Source organism: Daphnia carinata, chromosome 8, assembly GCF_022539665.2.
Source record: "Daphnia carinata strain CSIRO-1 chromosome 8, CSIRO_AGI_Dcar_HiC_V3, whole genome shotgun sequence".
Classification (NCBI taxonomy): Eukaryota; Metazoa; Arthropoda; class Branchiopoda; order Diplostraca; family Daphniidae; genus Daphnia; species Daphnia carinata.
In genome coordinates this window covers 1734330-1759826 of record NC_081338.1, presented here as the reverse complement: position 1 = coordinate 1759826, position 25497 = coordinate 1734330, and the positions used below count along the sequence as shown (strand labels likewise).

The following is a 25497-nucleotide window of genomic DNA, read 5'->3' as shown; positions in this document are numbered from 1 at the left end:
ACCATTCACCTCCACCCTGTGGCTTTTCATCACAAATATTGCTAAGAAACAATTGGAAATGCTTCGACCAATTTTAAATTTTTACATTAATTAACCTAACTTTTTAAATTTGCGTTTGATGATACTCACATATTTCTTCATCGTTCAAGAATTCCTTACTGCAGTCCAACATTATTGTTTGCGGCACACCTACCAGCAAAGGGCTGCTGGTAAGCTAATCTTAATGGTAATTCTTAACAAAATTGCCGTAAAAAGTCTGTTTAACCATATTCCACGTAATTTCCCGATAGAGAAGTTGTCCAGATAGCTAAGAAACCACCATTGTTACAGGCTAGGTTCGGTTATCCGAGACCCCTTACTACCAGAAGCTAATACTGACGCGACAGTTTAACAAACTTGCAAAGTGTGTCGCACTAGTTCTTTCCGATAGAAACAAGTTTAACAAGAAAACCTATAGCCAAACCCAAAATCCGTAATCTGAATCAGGGTTCAATTTTGAGTATGCCATATAAAGTTTTTCGTCATGACTATCGAAAACCTGGCAACCACCGGGAGCCGTATTGTGCTGTATTTGTACCATACTAGCACGCCAAAATTATTACTGTTTTTCCCTTTATGTAAGAAATTTCTGATACCATAAATAATACAAAATCAATGTTCCTTATTTGTCATCCGGCTTGAAAGCTGGATTTAACTTGTCGCAGATAAAAAAAAAAGAAAAAGAAGCGGTGTAGCACCAATGTTTTATCAATCCAAAACATCACGTAAGCTGAAATAAATAGTTACGGTTTCAGGTGCCATACCAGGGAAGGGTTCTTTTTAAGACGATGCGCCGCTTTTGCGCGACGTTCTTGTTCATCGTCGGAATAATCCACGCACCCCTCTGGCGGTTCCTGATCATTTTCCCATGAAGCATCGCTCCCCTTTTGCTTGAAGAGAGCGTCAACGAAAACAAAAGCCGTGTGACGGGTCCGCGGGGCAAAGTATACTTCCATCCCTACTTCAATACCTTGTTCCACTATATGTTGCAAAGAATTAAAACGTAACTGCACAGAATATTTGGAAGTTGAGCAACTAAAAATTTGAAAGAATAATAGAAACTTCTTTTTACCATGTACATTGGTTCGCTGACCTGCCCAAACACATCAAATACTTGTCCAAGGAATGTTTTTCCATGATCAAGGAATAAAGCTGAATCTAAATCTATATGTAACGAAGCAAATAAATATTTTTATTCAAAATACCTTTCCGTTTTAACTTTATTGATGACTCATGTATCACGCAATAGTATAATTGCGCAATTGTAGCGGCGCAATATAAATTGCGCAGTAGCGTATCATATTACATCGGCCGAGCCGCTTAGTAACAATTGTGATTGGCTGTTTATGCGATGACCTGTATTGCACCATCAGAATGATGTATCAAATTTCATTAATTGCGACATGTAATTGCGCAGTTGTTAATTGTTGTGCAATATGCGAGGTTTCGTGGTGAACTACAATCTGAAAGAGTTCAGTTGTCGGTGTGCCTTTGGCTCTTACAGGTTGAGTTCAAGTTCAGCTAGTACATTCCTATCGGTAACTCTGTACCAGGGAATTGAGCTGTGTCGCGTGCCTGACTAAGTGTTCAATTCACCCATATTATTTTAAGCACGTGCCGACTAAGTCCTGTTACAGCCGCCCTCTCTTATATTGTCGCGAGGGAAAGATAGCATTGTGATTGCCATTTCTGGAAAGGGGCGTCAGCCAACATTTAATTGTTTGCAGCACAGTTTCCCTTGAAAAGAGGCGCTACGACACGCCACTCCTTTCTGTTATGCATTGTATTTTCCCCTTTTAATTCAATACAATTCATTAAATAAAGTCCAGTGTGACAATTGGTGGAGATGCAGCTCGTTACCCGTTGTTAACGAATTAGTGCTGCTTTAAAAGATAGTCGATGCAGAAGAGGAACAGCTCACGTTTACCTAGTTGCCCCCGGGATCCAAGTAGACGATTGCACCCGCTTCGTGACTTGCCCACCGCGCTGTCTGGTAACGAGACCACAGCGACTAACGAGGCACAAGATTCTGAAATTTCTACGTCAAGAGAAGATTTGGCGACCTCAGGTTCAGAGACGATTCGCCAGAGAGGGTTTGAAAATCCTGCAAGACAGTCAGAATCAAGTTCTGACTCCGAACAAGATTTAATAGAACCCACCCACCCGGTTGTTCCTCCGATAGGACAACACATTGTTGGACCTCCAAGACAATTGCAAGAAACAGTCATGGCGGCTGTGAGAAAGTTTATAAGTCCACCTATTTTTCGAGGTAGCCCAACGGAAGACGCTCGTCAATGGTTAGAGCGCTACGAGACTATCTCTACCCACAACGGTTGGGGCGATGCGGACAAAAGAAATAACTTTTGCATGTATTTGGATGATGCCGCAAGAAATTGGTTCTTGTGTGCAAGAGTGCCAAACGACTGGCAAGATGTGGCAGCACAGCCGGCTGCCGGAGAAAATCAAGCAAGACCTGCAGTGCCTGGTCTACGTTCGGTATTTTTGAAAGAATTTCAGCCTAATTCCTATGGTCTTTTTCAAGAAACTAGACTAAGAAGTAGAACCCAGGGAGTGGATGAACCAACCACCAGGTACTACTACGAAATTCTTAATCTTTGCAGACTGGTCGACCCGAACATGTCGGAAGTCCACCGGCTAGAGCATCTTTTTAGAGGTCTTCGACCAGCACTTTTTAGAAAAATCTATCCTCAGAAGCCACAAACGTGTGAAGAATTCCTAGAACTGGCAAAAGTCTATACGGAGACATCGATGATGTCAGAAGCCAGAGGATGGAAGGACCCCATGGCAGAATCACAAAAGTCATCTGAACAAGTTCCGAACCTTTCAGTGGTCTACCCGGAGCAACAAGCTGATCTTTTAAAGACGATGCGTGAAGTCATTCAAGAAACTTGTGAAAAATTGTTTAAGCAAAGCAGTCAAGAGCAAGCGAAACCTAAAGGGCCGTTGAGACCCAAGGGACGCACAACAAGCGGTAAACCACAGTGTTTTTACTGCAAGAAAGCAGGGCACATTGCCCGAAGCTGTTTCAGAAATCCTGAATCAGAAAATTACAAAGGCCCGGCAAAGGACGCTGGGGCAGGAACAAGCTCAAAAGAAAACCCATCCGTAAACTCGGTGGTTCAAGAACTGGTGATGCCAAAAGAAAACAAAGGTGGTTCAGAAGACTACATTTTGAATTTGAGCCCTGCGAGATTGATTAAAGAAAAAGTGAAGTGCGGTAAAGAAACTGCAACAGCTTTAATTGATACAGGAGCCGCAGTCACAGTGATTTCTCCTGAATTGTTGAAAAAAACGGGGTTCGTGGAAAAACCCCGGAGTGGACCGAAAATACGTCTTGTAAACGGCCATACTCTGTCCCCACAGAGTACAGCTGATATTGTAGTAACCCACAAAGGCAAGACTATCAAAGGAAACGCGATAGTCATGCCAATGTCAGGTTTTGAACTACTATTGGGAAATGATTTCCTACAACAGTTTCAAGCCATTCACATTGACTATGAATCTCAGGAACTGTCGTTTACGACAGGGAAGTCACCACTTCCGGAAATTTCGGCTATTCAAACAGAAGAGGTCAAGGACAACAAGCTGGTTACAAGAGATCGTCAAGAGATACCAGCATACTCAATTAAGCAGATTTCAACAACAGCTTCCAGTAAGATGGAAGGTTCCTGCATTGTGACACCCTCGGAGTCATTGTTAGCGACCAATAGCCTATCGACCGGTCATGCACTAGTCCAAAAAGATTTAGAAAAAATTCCTGTTGCTAACTTGTCTCCGAGAACGGTTTGGCTAGAAAAAGGAGTGACCTTAGGAACGTTAGAAGAACACCCTGAGGCAAAAGAGACAGAAGCGAGCCAAGAAGTCCTAGCAATCGACACCTCAGTCGAGGAACAAGATTTGAATCAAGATGAGAGCCAATTGTTAGAGCACCTAGAAGAAAGAATTGCAAAGGATCTAACAAAAGAAGAAAAAGAGGAAACATTAAAAGTCCTCAAGCAATTTATTCATTGTTTTGCACTAAATGAAGATGATTTGGGATATTGTGCAGTAGTCAAACACGACATTAACACGGGAACTACTGCCCCAATACATCAACTCCCTTACAAGAGTGCTTGGAAAGAAAGAGCAGTGATCCAAAATCAAGTGGAAGGAATGCTACGTCGAGGAGTAATTGAACCGTCTGACAGCCCTTGGTCTTCTCCAGTGGTTCTGGTGAAGAAGAAAGACGGAACTTGGCGTTTTTGTGTGGACTATCGCAAGCTCAATGCGGTAACAGTTAAAGATTCCTATCCTTTACCGCGCATAGCGGATACACTGAGTCGCCTAGAAGGGGCGACGTTCTTTTCAAGCATGGATTTGCAAGCAGGATACCACCAGGTTCCAGTGGTTAGCAGTGACAGACCGAAGACAGCTTTCATCACTGCAGATGGATTGTACCAGTTTCGCACTCTTCCGTTTGGTCTAACTAATGCCCCTGGCACTTTTCAGAGAGCCATGGACATTATTTTGGCTGGACTTCGCTGGACAACATGCCTGATCTACCTAGATGACGTCATAATTTACTCAGCAACTTTCCAACAACACTTGGAACGTCTTCGCTTAGTGCTGAGTTGCCTTGTGAAAGCTGGTTTGAAACTAAAGTGGTCAAAATGCTCATTCTTGGAGCACACTCTAAAAGTGTTGGGACATGTGATTTCAAAAGATGGTGTAGCACCAGATCCTGAAAAGCTCGAGGCAGTCTCGAACTTCCCATCACCTAGTGAAGGCTATTCTACAGCAAACAAAGTTAAACGAGTGCAAAGTTTTTTGGGCCTATGTTCGTACTATCGACGTCATATTCAAGGTTTTGCTTCAATCGCTCGCCCACTCACGTCACTCACGAAGAAAGAAATTTCGTTTGCGTGGGGAGAAGATCAGGTAAACAGTTTCGTTGCCCTGAAAAAAGCGCTTACTTCAGCTCCAGTGTTAGCCCATCCCAACTACGACTTGCCAATGGAAATTTTTCCTGACGCCTGCGGATACGGGATTGGAGGTGTGCTAGCCCAGCGTATTGATGAGGCAGAACGTCCTATCGCATACGCAAGCCGTTTACTGACTAAATCGGAAGTGAACTATTCGATAACTGAAAAAGAGTGTCTTGCATTAGTGTGGTGTCTCTCCAAGTTTAGATGTTTTGTGTGGGGCTGCAAAGTGAAAGTCGTCACAGATCATCAAGCACTGTGTTGGTTGATGAGCAAAAAAGACCTAGCAGGTCGTTTAGCACGTTGGAGCTTGTCGCTACAAGAATACGATATCACGATCGTATACCGCAGTGGAAAAACGCACGACAACGCAGATTGTCTTTCAAGAAATCCATTACCAAAGACAGAGGAGCAAGAAGACGACCGCTGTGTCGTCATAGGGGCACTAACTGATGACCTAACACTCGCTGAAGAAGAAAACGAGTCCCTGGCAGACAAACAAAAAGCCTGCAGTAATTGGAATCAGCTAATACAAAAAATCCAAAGTGGAAAAGCAAGAGTGAAAAATTTCGTGATCAACGATGGCAAACTCTACAAAGAAACTATAAAGAATGGAAAAAGTTATAGAAGATTGTGCGTACCTGTAGAGTATCGTGAAAGAATCCTATACGCCTACCATGACGACATCGTTTCCGGTCACCTTGGAATCAGTCGCACTCTGCAAAAAATTAGTGATCGTTACTACTGGCCGAAGATGACACTAGACATAGTACGTCATGTGCAGAGCTGCGTACACTGTCAGAGCAGAAAAGGAGTCCCAGACAAACCTCCAGGACTTCTACAATGCATTAAAGTGGAAAGACCGTTTCAAAAAGTAGGAATGGACCTTCTAGGGCCATTCCCGCTCTCCACAAAAGGAAACAGAATGATTATAGTGGCAGTAGATTACCTGACCAAATGGGTAGAGTTGAAAGCTATGCCCACTGGAAAGGCAGATGACGTGGCAGAGTTCTTCGTTCAACAAATCTTTCTACGCCATGGGGCTCCAGAACAAATCATCACGGATCGGGGAAAGTGCTTCATCGCCGACCTAACTCAAGCTGTCGTCAAGAAACTACTCACCAACCACAAGACGACTTCCAGTTACCACCCCCAGGCAAATGGAGCAGTGGAAAGAATGAACCATACATTGGCTGCAATGCTGTCAATGTACGTCAGCAGTGATCAACGGGATTGGGATGAAACCTTGCAGTACGTGTGCTTCGCATACAACACGGCTAGACAAGAGTCTACGGGGTACTCACCATTCTTCCTCCTCTACGGACGTGAACCAAGACTTCCTATTGACTTGGAGTTGGAAGCAGACCCAAACCCGTTGTTGGAAGAAGAAGAAGCGGCAGTGGGATATGCAGATCGTTTAATTGCCGACTTAGCAGCAGCTAGAGAGAAAGTGAAAATTAGAATGGAGAGTGTGCGGCAAAAGCAAAAAGAAACTTACGATGCACGTCATAGAGAACTGACATTCAAAGAAGGAGATTTAGTGTTGATTTACAAGCCTGTGCGTAAAGTGGGAAAATCAGAAAAACTTCTTCATCGTTGGCTTGGACCATTCAAAGTGTTAAGACAAACCACTCCAGTGAACTATGAAGTGATATCGGCAACCGGCCGAGGTAAAACGGATATCGTTCACGTGGTTCGGATGAAATCATTCCATGAAGCTGTGTCAGGTCCTAGCATCACCGAAGAAGCGGCAGAAAAAGAAGATGAGAATCATCTAGAAGCAGAAACACAAGAAACACCTGCTTCAACTGATCCACAAGCTCAGGCCGACTCAGAAGAAGCACCAATTGAGCAGAGTAATCCGTCATCAAGCACCGAGGAAAACGACGTGGTCACGCCCGCTCCAGAACCAATCACGCCAGCTTCAACGAGAAGACCCACTCGTAGCAGAAGACCTCCGGCCAGATATTTAACTCTATTGGTGCCGTTCCTCATTTTCCTGATTGGGCCGCTGTCAACTAACTCGCTGATCCTGAGAGAAAATGCAATTTTCAAACAACAAACTGATGTGGCGTTCAGTGAATCATCATGGACCATCGTAACAGACCTTGACTTGGGAGTAGCTGATACAGCAACAGCATACTTGAAGCAGAAGATAACCCAGCAGCAGGAAGTAGCACAGAAGTGGAAGAATACAGGGTCACGGCCACAACAAATAGCAGCCAGAAGAATCGCTAGCAGAACAGAAACAATCCTAAGAGGAATGGAAAATGTAGCAGACCGATTGACAAACATCAGAAAAGCATTGAATACTAACCAAAGAAGTCCTCGAAGCCTTGTCGACGGTGGAGGGTCAATCCTGAAATGGCTGTTTGGAGTTTCAACACAGAAAGATTTAGAAGAATTAAATAATCAAGTACAACTTGTTGCTCGAGATCAGAGAGAAGTAATTCACATCATCGATAAGCAAGCAACAATTGTAAATGAATCGCTTTGGGAATCCAGAACAAACGCAAAACTCATCAGAGAACTGCGAGGCCAGTATTCCATGCTAAGCAATGTGACAACAAACCTCATGGACAGAGTGGTGAAGATGGAAGAGTTAGAACTAAATCACTTCGAATATTACATCCAACTGGACGAAACATTTGAAGCGATGAATCAGATCTTGCAGTGGCTACAACATTTGGCCGATAGTCTCGACGTCGGCTTCAGTCTGTTGGCCAACGGACATTTGGCACCACAAATTGTTTCGCCAGCAAGATTCAACAAAGTCATTAAAATAATAAACGAGAAATTACCAAGAGGATGGTCTATCTCCAGCGAGGAGCTTTGGGTCGCCTACAGAGAATCAACCGTCACGGTGGCGGCCATGGAAAACTCGTTTCGCCTCTTCATAAATGTTCCCATCTTCGATCACAGCCAGCAGTTCAAGCTTTTCGAAATAATCAACCTTCCGGCAGCTACAGACAACGGAACACATGGCGTCTCGCTCGGAAATCTACCAGAGTACCTTGCTGTGTCCGCCGACCTCGAAACGTATCTGGAACTATCCAAAGAAGATGTTAAAGATTGCAGCAAAATAGGAAGACCGTTGTGTAAATTTCATACCGGAATTAGCAAGAGAACAACCCGAAAGTCGTGTGCAATGGCTGTCTTCTTAAACGATTCGGCCCGAATCAACACACAGTGTAAAAAGAAATTCACAGACTGGCGTGGACCTGAAGTGGTTTACATGGGATCCAATCAATGGGTCTATTCCGCAACAAAGCCGCACGAGATTGTGTTTTCGTGTCCAGCGGGAGGGGAGCAGCCACCTTTGAGAACAACAACGTTACCAGCTGTAGGAATGTTTGAAGTACCTTTGGGATGCACCGCTCGAACAGAAGAATGGGTATTCCCAGCCAGCATGGAAGGAAGTGTAACAGCGCCAAAACTACAAGCAATTGTGCTTCCAACAGTGAAAATCTTTGCACAAGATGTCCAAGAAACCGAAGGAAAAAAGCACAATTTCGTCAAGCTTCCACGAGAAAACAATACGTCGGTAGACATAATCAGTCAGCTGCTCCATCGCAACGCTCAAGCAACGTTGTCGTCTGAAATGACGGGAGAGCAAATTCAAAATTTAATTTTGGAAAAAGAAAAACAAAAAGAATTTTACCTTACTCGTTACCCTTACGAGTTAGTGGCTTTCAATATTTTCCTAACATGTGGAATAGTGTTCTTAGTGCTTAAATTCTACATGTTACACAAGCGTCTTATCGCTCACGAACAGTGTGAAGACGCTCCACCCGGAGACCCCGGGAGGGATGAAATGGAGACTGAAAATCTCTCAAAAGGAAATCATTCGTGATAAACAAGAAAAATAACTGCTGTGTTAAAAGTGAAAAAATTTTATTGTCAAAGAACAAAAAAAAAAAAACAAAAAATGTACAATCATGCTCCTCGGTTAACGGAATAATCCAAAAAATTGTTGGTTTCAGCTTCATGATCCTCTGCTTGAGCGTTCAAAACCTCAAGCCAAACAAGCCGAGCATCTACTCTGGCCTGCATCTCAGCTTGCGTCACCTCTCTGTAAAAGTCAGAGCGGCGGGTCGTGGGATGGTAGATGTCCTGATTGGACTCAAACCACCAAAGGAGACGCGCATGAAGATGGCAAAAGTAATCCCGGTATTTGGCATACCCAGGATACGTGCTAAAAAAGAGGAGAGAAACGTCAGTGTGGAACTAAAAAACCAATCAAAGAAGAAGTACTTACCTGTAGTAATAATCGTTGATCCATGGAGCATCAACGACCAAGGGAGAGCCCAAATCAACGTTGTCATTGATCATTTTCGTTAAAACCACCACAAACTCCGCACGGTCGTGCGGATTTAGGCGAACGAAAGGGCTCCTAAAACTGGAAAACGCACTCGCGAAACTCACAAGCGCACATTCCACAAAACGCAGATTTTCAAGAACAAACTGAAGAGTAAACATTTTTTTGTCAAAAGCAAGAAACGAACTAAAGACGGAAGGCAGCAGTTGAATTTCTTATGCATCATAACGTCGTAGTTTACCTTTTTTCACACCTTTAGGTGTGAAATGCTAATTATAGTCGTCTTTATTACGTTTGTAGTGCTAGAAAATTCCTTTTCGATAAAAGCACATTTCATTGTATGCTTGACTTCTATTGTAGTCGTTCTTCTACCTCTCCAAAGCGACCACGCTTTACCGTATGCCTGTCTTCTACTATAGTTGTCCCTTCACCTCTATAATGCGACCGCGCGCTTTTGTACGATTGACCTTTACTGTAGTTGTCCCTTCACCGTACTAAAGCGACCTCGCTCTATCGTATGCTTTTTTATTACTATAGTTACTCACTCTCTATTAGCCTTGGGGTTATTTTGAAAATTACGGGTATCTTTTCCTAATATTTTGTTCATGCCCGTGTTTACCTTTTTAATGATTGTTAGTACAGTCGGGTCGCCTGTCTTGAAGAAGGGGGACCTGTCGCGAGGGAAAGATAGCATTGTGATTGCCATTTCTGGAAAGGGGCGTCAGCCAACATTTAATTGTTTGCAGCACAGTTTCCCTTGAAAAGAGGCGCTACGACACGCCAATAATTAGTAAAATGTGGCATTCCCTAGAATTCGTTCAACCCTAGAGATAGGGCGTATATCCTTCACGAGGGTATAAAAGCCCATACATTTTTTACCCTAAGTTAGTTCTTGTTAGTTCCTGATAGATCTTAAGTCCTACTCAAGTTCTCAAGTAAGTTCTCTTCACGTTCCTGTATTTCAGTCAAGTAAAGTGTAGTTATTCCTCCTTTCTGTTATGCATTGTATTTTCCCCTTTTAATTCAATACAATTCATTAAGTAAAGTCCAGTGTGACAATACAGCCAATGGAAGAACAGCTCAACGTGAGTCTCAAGCATCTTATGCAAGAAGTCAAAAAGAACGAAAACAACATCTTTCAGTCACCGAAAAGCCAGCTGCCGTTCCTATTACTAACCCTCCAAAGCCTCAAGGAGAGAGAGAGAAGGATTTTCAGTCAAGCGACCCGAAAATCTGGGATCACCTTGTCCAGTTGATGCTCGACGTCCAGAGGAATTACCACGTGGAACAGCCAACGCAGACGAATTGGAAACAACCGAGGATTCTCCTGAAGTACCTGACATCCATTCTGGAAGTGGAAGTCAGTGGACCGATACCGAAGAAGACGAAGAAGCAGACAGGGGAGGTTGTGACGGAGCTCAAGGGGATTTTCACCCGGCACGCGAGACAGGTTTTGACTTGTCTACACGGTCAAATCTACAATCTCATCGATCTGCAAAAGATCACACCAACGAGAGCGGGAAGAATTTTCGGGTTCGTTCCGAGAAAAGATATCGAAACCACCGACGAGGACGGCAGATACGTGGAGATAATCACCGTAGTGAGCGACATATCAATCCATCTGGAAGAAATCTTACTGGCATCACAACGAGCATTCTTGAAGGAAGTGAACAACCTAGCGTCGTACCTGGAAAAACTAAACTTAATCAACAATTTGGAGGTGCTGCAACCAGAAATTCAACTTCTCTTGGACAAACTGAACAATTTTCCGGAAGCCAACAACCCAGTCAACGCACAGGAGGCCAACAACATCAAACCACTAATCACACAAACGGAAATACGATTGAAACAAGCGCTGTTGTGCATACAAACGAACATTACCCAACTACAAGCCACACCGGCCCAACACACATCGCCGCTGTCGGAAACAACCTCGCAAGAACGGCGGACACACAGCAGACGCCAACGTTGCAGACGATCAATCAATCGAATCGTTCCTCACATCCAACCCTCCAGACGACCGGAAGAGATACCAGAGGGCATCAGGCAATTTCGAGTGGCATTCCAGAACTCCCTCCGAATCCACAACGAAGAACAATAAATTTCCCTTCATTTAATCCAAACATGGCTAGTTCTTCATCCCCATCACGGGCAGCCACGGTCAACGACTTGAACGATCTTCAGACTACCCAACATACCTTCGCGCGCTTACAAATGCTTCCTTCTTTTTCAGGGAGTCCAATTTCTCGTTTTGATTCCTGGATCGAATCCTTTGAAAGCGTAGTTGAGGGGTCAGGATGGTCAGAGGAGAAGGTTACTCAGATGTTGCGAGCAAAAATGACGGATAAGGCTTTTTCCGTAGTGCAAAATATTGTCAAAGATCATCCTCATGACTATACGTCTATTAAAGAAGCTTTACTTGATCACTTTCACGGGGACGAAAACGTTGACTTGTATATTAAGAAATTTAACAAGGCTAAACGGAAACCGGGAGAAAAAATAATTGATTATGCTCATCGTCTTCAGGAAATCTTTAAAAAAGCGTATCCTGTAGGCCATATCGAGCGTTCCTTTTCAATTATTCTCATGCAGAAATTTATCGAAGGTTTGGATTCCAAGTTACAGGCGAAAGTTAAGTACAAAGAATTTGGCGACTTTAACGCACTGGTTGCAGCGACACGCGTTTATGCTGTTCGCTTGGAAGCACTCGAATCTGACCGTGAAAAACATGAGTTTGTTAGGGCGATCGACGAGTCGAAAGGTGCAGAAAATACAGAATTGCATGAGATTAAGCAGATGTTAATCGATCAGAGAGCAATAGTCAATCAGGCCGTCGCAAATATACGTCAAGGGAACAAGATTGTAGACACTCCGAAATCGGAGAAGGATGAAATTAAAGATGCGCTGCGCGAGCTCAGTCAGGCGGTCAAACAACTCCAAATTAATAAGAAGGATAGTGTTTCTTCTTCGGCGGGTGCCCCATATAAAAAAAGGGTATCATTTCAAACAGGCAACGGCAATAGGGAAAGGAACTGGAAGACAAACCCTCCACCTTTCCCCAAGAGTAACACCCACCCGTATCAAGGAGATAAGAACCAAAATAGGCCTACAAATTATATGCCATCTTCGCCAAGATCTGGTCATAATCCGAACAATGGGCCTTTTGAGAATGTAATAACTTGCAACTATTGTGGGTTTCGGGGTCACACACAATCGGAATGCCGTAAATTTCAACGGTATATGTTGGAACAAGCACAGCCTCCAATTTGCTATTCTTGCCGTGAGATTGGCCATAAATCGAACAATTGTCCCAAGTATAAGGCCAGTAGGCCTAATATTCCGGGTCCCCCTCAGCATCAGGGAAACCAATAAGTATCAACTGTAACTTCGGGTCAGTTGATAGGGAGCCTCAGTTAAAATCCCGACAAGTCGCGAAATTAACAACGATAATAAATGAATCGACCCCTCGAATTCCGTTGAAAATTTTTCAGATCCCTTTACAGGCATTATTTGACACAGGCGCGTCTCGAAGCATAATTCACGAGAAGATATTTCAGAAGCTTCCCGCGAGAAATCAAGTAACCTGCAGTCAGCTTGATTTCGATTTATACGATGTGGGAGATAAAAAGTTGCATACACTGGGTAAAGTTACATTGCCCGTACGTTACGGAGAGTCCGTTTTACGGCAAGAATTTATTGTTACAAATGGTGTCTCTGAAGACTGTATCCTTGGATGGGATGCAATCCAGAAACACGGGTTTCGGCTCGACGGAGAAGCCAAACGTATTTATTTAGCCAGGAATGAGCAGGGTTCAGCCATTTCTAGGGTACCAGACATGGCGATTACGACGGTCAAAAAGACGACGCTGTCTCGTCAGACGTCGCTCGTAATCGCAGCGCGTATGACAGGTTCATTTCCGTATGTCTCCCCTAATAGCACATTTATTTTTAGCCCAGCAGCGGATTTGCCGGCCGGTATTTTTATCGAAGAATTTATTGGAACTGTATCGGGAGATGGGAAATATCAAATTATGGTCGAAAATCATTCGTTGAGTCAAGTCATACTTCCTAGGAATACAACCTTAGGCCAAATTGAAATAATTCATAACGTAATTGGTAAGATTGCTTTATGTCAATCGGAAGAAAAACCTGCACAGAAACATGAGCTAGATTTAATTTCGGAAGTCGACGCTGAATTTCAAGTTCCGCTCTCAAATTTATTAAATGACTTTCACGACTTGTTCGCAACAAAAGACTCAGAATTAGGGAGCACTAATCTCATTAAGCATACGATTGACACCCAAGGCAGAGGCCCTATCCGACAACGACCCTATCGAGTTACGAACCACCAACGAAAGATACTGGAGGATAAAGTGCAAGAAATGATGGACGCAAACGTAATACAATATTCCCATTCTCCATGGGCGTCACCTGTGGTTTTGGTTGAGAAGAAAGGCGGAGACGTGAGGTTTTGCGTTGATTATCGGAAATTAAATAGCATTACAAAAAAAGATTCATTCCCTATGCCAAGGATTGATGAAACGTTAGATAAATTATATGGGAAGAAATTTTTTACGACCCTCGATTTGGCCTCCGGTTACTGGCAAATTCAAGTGGATGAGCCAGATATTGAAAAAACGGCTTTTGTAGTAGAAAACAATCTTTACGAGTTTAAAAGGATGGCGTTTGGCTTGTGTAATGCACCTGCCACATTTCAAAGATTAATGAATTATGTGCTGAAAGACGTTTTGGGACATAAAGCGTTAGTTTATTTGGATGACGTCATAATATTTTCGGATACTTTTGATAATCATTTGAGAGATATTCGGGAAGTTTTTACCTTGTTGAAGACTGCCAATTTAAAATTAAAACTTAAGAAATGTCAATTCGTTAAACGTTCTGTAAATTATTTGGGCCACGTTATTTCGACTGAGGGAATTAAACCTGATCCGGGTAAAATTGACAAAATAGTTAATTACAAAACGCCCACTTCTGTGGATGAAGTGAGGTCATTTCTCGGGTTAGCCGGCTATTATAGACGATTTATTCCAAATTTTGGCTCAATCGCAAAACCTTTAACCAGATTAACACACAAAGATCTTAGTAAAAAACCTTTTGCATGGGGGGAAGAAGAACAAGTCGCGTTTGAAAAATTACGTACATCTCTAGTCACACCACCGGTCCTAGCATATCCAAATTTTAATGAAAAATTTATACTGTTCACCGACGCGTGCGACTATGGTATTGGTGCCGTCTTATCTCAATTTCAAAACGGTCAAGAACATCCGATAGCGTACTCCAGTAGGCAGTTAACTAAGGCGGAAATGAAGTATAGTACAACCGAAAAAGAAGCTCTTGCAGTCGTGGATGCCATTAAACATTTCCGTCATTATCTCTTGGATAAACCCTTTGAGATCATTAGCGACCATCGACCTTTGCAGTGGCTTAAAAATCAGAAAGATAATAATGGAAGATTGGGTAGATGGGCCATTTTACTTGCTGCAACAAATTACGAGTTAAAATATAGACCAGGACGTGTTCACCAGAACGCAGACTGTCTATCAAGATTAAAAATAGCTAGCATTCAGACCGGGAAGGATAGTAAATTGATCTATGAAAAACAACAGGGAGATGATCTTTGTATAGCCGTCAGGAAATATCTAGAGGAAGGTGAACTGGATGAAATTCATAAATTATCCAGACCCGAATGGGTAAAAGACATTGAGTATTTTGAGGTAATTGAAGGAGTACTTTATAGGCGGGAACTGCCATCTCAGAGTAATAAAAGGAACGACACTCATCATCAATTAGTTTTGCCATTATCCCTCCGCCATCTAGTGCTTAAAGAATTACATGACGCGCCGATGGGTGGACACTTAGCATTTTATAAGACTTACATGAAAGTCAAAAATAATTATTATTGGCCCAACATGAGGGGCGATATTAAAGAATACTGCCGGGCCTGTGAGGTATGCATAGCTAACACTTCTTCACCGTATCGAGCACTTTTGCATCCGCACGAAATTGCAAAGGCCCCTTTTGATGTGATTGGAATGGACTTTTTGGGTCCTATTACGCCAGTTTCGCCCAATGGTAATAGTTGCATTTTAGTTATCACAGATTATTTTAGCCGTTGGGTTGAGGCTGTTGCTTTAAAAGATCAAACTGCTCAGACGACAGCAGAATGCGTGTACAAAACCGTTATAGTTAGACATGGAATGCCTAAGGCAATTATTTCTGATCGTGGAACGAATTTCACGTCCAAATTGTTTCGCTATTTTTGTAAAAAGTTGAAGATTGATCAGCGATTAACCACTGCTTATAACCCTGCTAGTAATGGGGAGACCGAGAGGTTCAATCGAACTTTGACGTCTATGTTACGGAAAGAATTGAAGGACGGCGAACATGCTAATTGGGAAGAAATGCTAGATGATGTTTTATTTGCGTATCGTAGCTCAGTCCATTCTTCGACACTTGACACCCCATATTATTTACTCCACGGTAGAGACCCAAATATCTCTATTAACGAATTTCTGGATGCATCTCCCAAACCACTTAAATCCCCTTCTGATTATGTTGGAAATTTAACGGAACGTTTGCGGTCGAGAAGAAAGCGAGAAAGCGAGAAAACGCCAGGGGGAACAATACAATAAGCGCGCAAAAGAAAACCGATACGCGATAGGCGATCGGGTGTTATTGGATATTCGCGTAGTTCGAGACGGAGATAGCAAGAAATTTACGTCAAAATATAAAGGACCGTATAGAGTGGTAAAAGTTTATTCGAATAATACGGTCGATATAGCTGATAACTCGTACGTATGCCAGCGTACGCATGTAAATAGATTAAAACCTTTGTACGAGACAATGCTATGGAAAGATGAACATTGCCCGTCATTCGAGACACCCTCGGAATTTGAGAACCGATTCCGCAAGTCGGTTGCAACCCAAACGGCAGACGCGTGTGCACACGAGCTCAAGGACGAGGCCGAAAGCCTACCCAGTGTTGTGAACGAGGCCGTGCCAGAGCTGACATTAGACACCGATTCGGTGAGCCATCAATTAGTGCGAGGGGACAATATGATCAGACAGCCTCATCTGCCGATCGAAGGGCGAGTGTCCTCGAATGACAATTGCGATGTGACGATTGACTCACAGCATCCAGTGGCATTCTCCGAAAACAATCCTACATACGCCGCCAGTGATTTCGACCTTCGGCAATCTGAACCCTTGGATGATGGGACATCAGCGTTGTCGCATCAAGAAAGTGTCACCCGACGCCCTCAGCGAAATAGGAGGAAGCCGATTCGTTACAGGGACGACATGTAGTGACATCATATAGCATAGTCTCGATTGTCAAAACTGCACCGAGCGGACTACTATATAAACCGTGCGCCAAGTGAAACAGATCACAACTTCTCATACTCTCAGTAAGCAATTACGAACTATCCGTTCCGCCACCTGTAGTTGCTCTGAATCACCGTACCATGGAAGACAACAAGCCACAGTCCGCCATCATCGAGGCCGAGATCGACGGCACCTGGACCCCAATTGTAGCGATTCCGCTGCCCTTTCCGGAGGTCGTCGTCGTAAACTTGGTCTCACCCTCGGCATCCGACGACGCGGAGACCGTTCCCAGGGAGTCGCCGGCTCCATGCGAGATGCAGGAGCCCGTGGACCTCAGCCGAGTGGAAGTCCACGAGAAGCAAGATGAAGAAGATTGGTTCCAGGGAATGGCTCGCGATAAAAGACAGCTGCAGGACAGAACCTATAAGCTGACCGGAATTCTCCTAAACCGGATCTACATGGAGGAATGGCATGACGCTGTGAACACCCTGAAGGCGATCCTGGATCTGGACCCTGAAGGGCGCCACCCACCGCTCTACGGGTGGACATCGTGCCACTTGGACGCGGCCCATAAGAGATCCGGCGAGGATGACGACGAGGATGACCCTCGTGCTAAGAGGCTGAGATGCCTTTAAAGGGGTCGAAGGAAGAGAAAAAAAAAAAAAAAATTTCTACATGTTATTTATTTTCAGTCTCTTGTAATGTGGTTATCCCTTATGTTACCCTCAAGCTTCTTTTCCACCCTTCATGTTTACCCCACGTTTCCCTTCAGCAATATCGTATGTCTTTTTCTTTCTACGCTTTGTCGAATAAATAAACACGGTAGTTAATTGACCATTTGTCGTACGTAAACTCAAAAAAAAAACAAAAAAAAAACAAATAACAAACAATTAATAATGGTGATACACTTAACGGTATTTATATAACTAGGAAGAATAAAAAAGAAAAAGAGAATAACAAACAACAACAAAAAAAAAAAAAAAAAAAAAAAAATTAACATACATATAGTGACACATACAATCATAAAATAAATAATTATGAACGTTACGTCCACAGTTCTTAATGATGTTGTCAGCTCCATTCTTATATTACATGCATTTGCATTATAAACATGTCCCCCATTCTTATCCCCATACCCATTTTTTCGTCTTAGACGTCTTAGAATACAATAGTCCGCATGGATTGTGATATGCATTTGAGTAGGAAATCTGTCCTTCGTAAAATATCTTGTTTCCACTTTCGTCGAGCCCCGTAAATAAGAGACCATTCCTATCTCTTCCGCGTCTCCTTTCATTATCCGCTCCACACATATCTTCCAAGCGTAGCCAACTTTATATTTCAGCCCAATAGGCCCCACCGTACTATGCACATTCCCTTTCATTCATACACTGCAGCTTGTCCATAGCCCACAATAACAATACAGTAATAGCGCCGCCCCTCTTTGCCTGGAAGTAATACTACTCTCGGACCTTGGACCCCCACGGCAAAATATCTTCCCGTCGCAAACTTTTAAACGTTTCTTTTCTTCTATTCTCCACTGAACTACCCTGTATTTTTATAATTCCTTCTTTCCGATAATTATGGTTATCTTTTCCTCTTCCCAACGATACTAAATAATATAAAAAACAAGTTGTTCTTCCCCCTCAAAACACAACTATATTCCAGTGCCCTTTTCCCCCTTTCTCTTTGCCGTAGCCTACTAGCAAAGCCGACGGGAAAAGCCGTTGACCTCCCAATAGCCGTAGGCTATCCTTCACTTTCACGTTCCCCACTATTTTCCTTGTATTTTTAATGTTACTCAGTTAAGAAGCCCACACAATGACATTTTTCTTGTTGAGTCACATGTTTTCTTTTGTTCGTATGTACTGCTTCTGTGTACCGGCCGGATATAGCAATGTCCCCGATTTCATTCCTGTTGCTGTTATGCCTTCACGGATTACATTCCCAGGCCTTCGAGACTACCGTATGCAATTGCGCGGAACCAGTGAAGGTGGGAATTCTTCAATTCTCCGATGAGAATTGTCAACCGACATCCACCGATATTAAAGCCACCAAGGTGAAATACGCCGTGTATAGTGAAGAACGCGCCGCGACTAAATTCCCGTGTTACATCTGTGCCCGTTGGAAAAATATCCGACACATCACAATGACCTTCTTCGGGCAACTATTGGTTGTGCCGGATAAAATCCCAATTGATACTACCCCCGCTGACTGCAACGAAATGATTGACAACAAGAGGTGCAATGATAACCGGATGACTTATGTCGACGGAAAATTTGTGTTCGACAATGAACCAGATATCTCTGGATACTGGTTACAAACAATTGATTCGTCAATCATAAACTGCGTTCTCGAGAAAGTCGAACTTTTCCAGCAAAAGGAGGATGCAGACTTCTCAACACCCATCGGAATTGCTCCTGCTACGTCCGGCAATTTGTCACACAATCACTTAACACTGATTTAGGACAAAACCTACACACAGAAGACCAAAGTAACTACCAGACTCGTCGAAGACGGCATCGGTATGCTGACCCGATTGCCAGGAGAAAAACCACTCCTTAGACTCCAAGATGACAAAAACCAATTGGACTTCCACCTGACACCAGTACTGCGCTGCGTTTCAGTACAACAAAATTGCTCCAATAGAACTTCTTCATATGAAATCGTCGACCAATCAAAACTCTTCGTCACGACGGCAGCCATAATGGAAAAAGCAACCCCAGTGGAGACCCGAGCGCCACTCGGCGCCCAAAACTTAAATATTCCGGCCAATATCCAATACATCCGTGATCAACTCACCGACCACGAGAATGAATTGGCACGACAGGTTCAACTACTTCAATGTGAAGCTCGTAAAGCCAAACATGAAAGGGCCGTTACAACCGCCCAATATAATGGATGGCTGGCGGCCTCACAATTAAGTTTACCACGGTGCACGAAATTACAAGCATTAGGAAAGACGGTCGTATTGATTCAATGTCAGGCCTTAAATGTTACATTTGAGACTGTATTGACTTCATGCGGGCCGCAACCAAAATTCCAAAATTATACGATTAACCTCGATGGCTGGGAACTTGTAAAATATTCCCCTTGTTACTGGACAAATGGATTTGTCAACTTCAATGACAAACCCTATGCTTTCCGCAATAATACCTGGGAGCAACTTCAAGCCACAATTGTGTTGCCTGAGCAAACGCTGGCACACTCTTTTCGCTACGAGAACGTCGAATTTTTCGACTATGGGCACCAAAGTAACCCGGCATATACTGACAATATGCTCAACCACATGAACATCATGGCCGACATAGCCAGGGTTGGACTACCGCGTTAAAAAAAATACCGCGGTAGTACCGCGGTAATGCGGTATTACCGCTACCGCTACCGCGGTATTTGTTTGTCAACATTACCGCTACCGTTACCGCCAGTGCAAAATTCAAGAAAACGGTAACGGTATTTTTACGCCATCTAGCGATGCGTTTATTAAGCTATTCCTTTATGTAGCAGACTGCATTTTAGGTAAATATTTCAAAGCGTGTTGTTTCAGATTCAGTAAGAACTCAGAAGTCAGTTTCTTTTGTGAAAGAGTCAATAATCGCAAGAATACATTATGGCACCAAGCCCAAAACGTCAATCTGAAAGATAATTTGTTTTCCCTGATCAAGTAAGTGGTATGATCTTCTATTATGTGATTTTCAGGAAATCTAAGTCCCAGTCGGGTAATAAAGTGCTTACGAAGCCTCGTTTGGCTCCCAATGGGCGAGGTAAAGTCATAAATAATATTAGTATTAACGCTTCTCCCGATAAAGGTAAAGTATTACCAGCTAATAACCTACTGTATCTTCTTCCTTACATAGTACACGATGCTTTTCTCCACACAGGGTCTTCATCCACGGAGGAATTGGAGAGTGAAGAAGTAAGCTTTGTCCAAAGCTGCTCGCAGGGTTTGAGGGACCCCGATGAATCAAATACCTCTAAATGTTGGACAAATTCTACCTCAGGTACCCTTCAAAAGTTGAATTCTTAATTTTGCTAGGTTCTTTAGGCTAATGCTAGGAGTGTGTTATAGCTGCTACTGCAACAGCGTTCAATGTTTTGAAGTATTGCAGCCCATCAATAGCGTATTGTAAAAAAATCTTGCTATTATATGGGTGTACTTCAAGTTATTATAGTGTTTGAAAGTATGATGGCTAGCTTATCTTATCTTTAATGAAACTTTCTATTCTAAACAGGTAATTTTGAATTTCCCACCGATGATAATGACATATCCGAAGAAGATTTAAGTATGGATATTGTCATTGAACCATCTCTCGACATATCCACCAACATTAGTGACGCGAAAACTAGTGCTACACGAAAAGGGAAAAAAGGTGAGAAATTCAAACATAGAAAAAACTTAAAACCAATAAAATTAGTTTACAATATAAATTTAATTTCACTTTAGATGGCGACATACGCGTCATGCTTTACCCTGAAACGCTAATAAAATATGTTGGACCAGGCAAGAGAAAGGGGACTTCATACTATGAATGCCTTATTGGACAATGCAAAATAAAGCCAAAGGCACTATCAGCAGTGAACAATTCAAGAGGCAACATAAGAAAACACATTTCAATCAAGCACAATAAAGAAGATCTTGAAAACTTCAACATCCTTTGCAAAGAAATTGACAGTGCCAGTGTCAAAGGGAAACGATTTTGTTCACTACAGCAACCGCAGGCAACTGCAGCAACATCAGAACAAACCCAAACAAAGCTATCGTTTAGTGGCTACCCACGCATTTTAACGCAAGAAATGTTTGACAACTATATCGTGGTAAGCTTTCATTATTTTTATTCTTTAATTAAACTTCATTACATCTGCTTGGTAGGAATATCTCTGTGACGCTGTTTTACCGGTGTATCACACTGAACGACCGGAATTTAGGCTTTTCTTGCGCAGACTATGCCCTCGTCTTCAAGTCAAAAGTAGAGGATACTATAGGAAAGTGATAAGTATTTCCTTCGAAAAGAAGAAGATGAAGCTAAAGGAAAAACTTAATCAAGCAAAATGGCTCTGTACTACTGCTGACTGTTGGTCGTCCCGACGAAAGAGCTTTTTGGGGATGACCATACATTGGATTTCTGAAGACTTTAAGCGAGAATCCTATTGCCTTGCAATTCGAAGAGTTCAAGGTAAGTGTGATTATGACCTTCTCGCCCGACTGATAGAGTCCATTCATGAAGAATATGACATAACGTCAAAAGTCGTCGCTACTGTCACTGACAACGGAAGCAATTTCGTCAAAGCCTTTCGGTTGTTTTCCGTTAAAGTGCCTTCAATAAATACAGTAGCTTCGGTGGATGTAGCTTCTGATTCTGATCAAGGACCAGCTAAGTCTTCGCCAAAAGCTGGCTGCAGCTTTAGACAGCCCTATGAAAACGCCTCTCTCGTGAAAATTCTTGAGGAAATGGAATCAGATTTCTCAGAAAGTGATGTCGAAAACGAGGATATTGGTAAGTTTTGATACATAGTGTTAAGCTCATTGATGCATAGTAATAATTTTTTGTTATCCTGATATTCTACAGCAGAACATTTGCCTTCTGATGCTTCAGCAGATTTCGAAAACGTTGATGAAGTCCATGAAGACGACGCACAATTTTGTTTTTTGCCGTTAACGGAAACTTTGGATATCAAAGACAATGCCCAAGATATCTATTCTCTTCCGACTCATCGCAGATGCGCATCCCATTCTTTGAATCTCATCGCGAGCAAAGATGTCTTTGAAAACATGGAGCCTGCTTTAAAAAAACTGAAAGAATCTGCAGAACTAAAAATGAAGATGCTGTGGAAAAAGCAAAATCGAAGTACAAAAGCATCGGATGTCATCCAGGCAAAACTCAAATTGTTGTTTGTAGTCCATAATGAGACCCGTTGGAACTCATTTTTCGACGCCGTTGAACGCATAAGATACTTCATCCACAACAAGAAGCAAGAATTAAAAGAAGTATTTGAACACTTCAATATTCCCTATTTCCGTCCAGCCGAAGAAGAATATATTAAGGAATTTGTCAAAATCATGCGACCACTGGCAGACGCATTAGACGTCCTTCAGGCTGATCGCAACGTTTCAATGGGATATTTGCTACCAACTTTGACGATTTTGAAAAACAAATTGTTGGAATTAAAGCGAACGCCTGGCATTGTTCACTGCAAATCCTATATTACGGAAATAATAGCAGCTGTAACCAAAAGATTTAATACCTGCTTCCAGGACGATGACCACATCCTAGCTGCTATTTTACACCCTAAATTTAAAATGTCATGGGTCATTGAGGAAAACAAATCGTACTTTATGGACAAATTGCTTGCTCATCATGAAACTTTTGCTGTCAGCGCCAGTACAATCAGCGCAAACAGGTAAATATATTCTTTATAAAATTCAACAATATTTTTGTCTATCTAATTTAAATTTTCATTTAAAGGTCGCCTTTGCTGTCAGATCAAAGTGAAGAAAACGACTTATTTAGTCCGAAAAGAAAAAAAGATTTTTTCCGCTCTTTGACCACCACAAACGTCAAAAATTCCTACAACGAGGCCGTAGCCTTCATGGGGGATCCTTCGACAACAATTTCCAGCCTTAGGAAATATCCGTCCATTAAAGAGATGTATTTGAAATATAATACTGCCCTACCCTCTTCTGCTTCCGTCGAGCGACTTTTCAGCGTAGCTGGAACTATATTTCGGCCAACAAGAAATCGTCTTTCAGACGAAAACTTTGAAAAAATGTTGTTTTTAAGGGCCAATAATTCATTGTAATACGATCACATCAATACAGCAGTGATTTTCATGAATTTTGATGGTATTTTTGCAAATTTCGTTTTTTACCGTAACCGTTACCGCGCGGTACTTGGAAAAATTTTACCGCGGTAGTACCGCTACAGCTTTACTTTTGAAGAAAAATTGAAGTAGAGCTACCGCGGTAACGGTACTATTTAAAAGTACCGCTTCCAACACTGGACATAGCTGCTGTAATCAACGAACATCCATCATCCGAATTCACGTCTCACGGCAAACCCAGCGCTACAAACATTTTCATAACGGCCTCCAGTGTCGGAACTTACACATCTTGGTGGGAAACAATCAAGAATTACTTCTTCATCGGCATCTTGTGCATCCTCGTATTACTCTTCTTACGCATCTGCTACAGTTGCGGTCTCTTCAAGATCTTCTGTATTATGTGCCGTCGCCCCCGTAAACGTTCAACATCCTCTGAATCCATTCCCATGCATCACGTCTGATTACGGGACGTAATCTCACGCCGCCGGGAGTGATGTAACGAAGCAAATAAATATTTTTATTCAAAATACCTTTCCGTTTTAACTTTATTGATGACTCATGTATCACGCAATAGTATAATTGCGCAATTGTAGCGGCGCAATATAAATTGCGCAGTAGCGTATCATATTACATCGGCCGAGCCGCTTAGTAACAATTGTGATTGGCTGTTTTTGCGATGACCTGTATTGCACCATCAGAATGATGTATCAAATTTCATTAATTGCGACATGTAATTGCGCAGTTGTTAATTGTTGTGCAATATGCGAGGTTTCGTGGTGAACTACAATCTGAAAGAGTTCAGTTGTCGGTGTGCCTTTGGCTCTTACAGGTTGAGTTCAAGTTCAGCTAGTACATTCCTATCGGTAACTCTGTACCAGGGAATTGAGCTGTGTCGCGTGCCTGACTAAGTGTTCAATTCACCCATATTATTTTAAGCACGTGCCGACTAAGTCCTGTTGCAGCCGCCCTCTCTTATATCTTCGCCCGTGCCCCGCTCGAGCCACCGCGGTAAGTTTACATTGCGGTGTCGTATTACACTTGGCTTCCCTTTCCTTAGCCCAACTCCTTTTTGTCCCTATTCCAAACTGACTTTTGTATCGTTTACCTTACTTGGAAAATATAATCGTTGTGTGGGTAAAAATCGCCTCCGAGTTTGACTCATTATTAATTCGTAAAGCTAGTCTCTCTCGAGGAGAGCATACTTTACATATAGCTGGACACCCTTTTTTTGCCGAAACAATTACCAGTGGATCAATTATGTTATGCACTACGCCAATTGGTATGCATTCTTCTTCTGGCACAGAAATCTTCAAGTCCTCAAGGGGTGCCAAGTCAATGATGCCTAAGTCTTCAAGAATTATGGATTTGCAGTTATTAGCACCATATCCTTTGTTATTTGCTACAGCAATGTTTTCATCCTCTTCTATACTTGCATCCAAATCTACTTCGATTGGAGCAGTAATGCAGCTTTCATCACTACTAGAATCACTTTCTGAATCATTATTTCTACAACTGTCTCTGTAAACAAGGGGAAACTGCAGAGCTGACCTTTGCCTGTAATTAGAACATAAGACATGAATCCCTATTTTTGTAAAGTGATACTTACAATAAAAAAAGGAAAATAAATTAGATTACGTTGTATCAGGCAGAGCTGGACTTTGACTGTCTGAGACAGATGAAAAATCTACCACCATAGATTTTACACCTTCATCATCATATTTTATGATACTGGAACCTTGTGCATCTGTCTAAAATACAGAATAATTAACATGGCAAAAAGAAAACATCAAGTATGTGAAAATATATACAATGGTGGGGTTCTGTTGTAAGAAATTGTTCTCGTTAGACTTAATTTCATCATCATTTCCTGAAGTAGACTTCTCATCATCGTCCGAATAGCACTGCAAAAGCGACAGTCCAAAACTTTTCGATTCCATGTCAGCAAACTAAACACAAAACTAATGCGACAATAAACGCCAAAAGTAACCAAAACCACGT

General features: G+C 42.4%; 2 protein-coding genes across 2 annotated transcripts; one reads left to right on the top strand and one right to left on the bottom strand.

The window, feature by feature from the left end:
* Positions 1–451: 451 nt before the first annotated feature.
* On the bottom strand, positions 452–25497 carry LOC132088223 (H/ACA ribonucleoprotein complex non-core subunit NAF1-like). Its single transcript, XM_059496558.1, has 6 exons — positions 25308–25497; positions 25135–25247; positions 24713–25053; positions 1112–1209; positions 804–1046; positions 452–565 (listed from the first exon to the last, which is right to left on the bottom strand). The coding sequence occupies exons 1-6, from the start codon at positions 25434–25436 to the stop codon at positions 452–454; spliced, it is 1038 nt and encodes a 345-aa protein (XP_059352541.1). The 5' UTR covers positions 25437–25497.
* On the top strand, positions 19388–23478 carry LOC130704105 (uncharacterized). Its single transcript, XM_057525587.1, has 9 exons — positions 19388–19614; positions 20380–20489; positions 20562–20681; positions 20913–21050; positions 21125–21495; positions 21551–22175; positions 22248–22438; positions 22502–23079; positions 23145–23478. The coding sequence occupies exons 1-9, from the start codon at positions 19388–19390 to the stop codon at positions 23476–23478; spliced, it is 2694 nt and encodes an 897-aa protein (XP_057381570.1).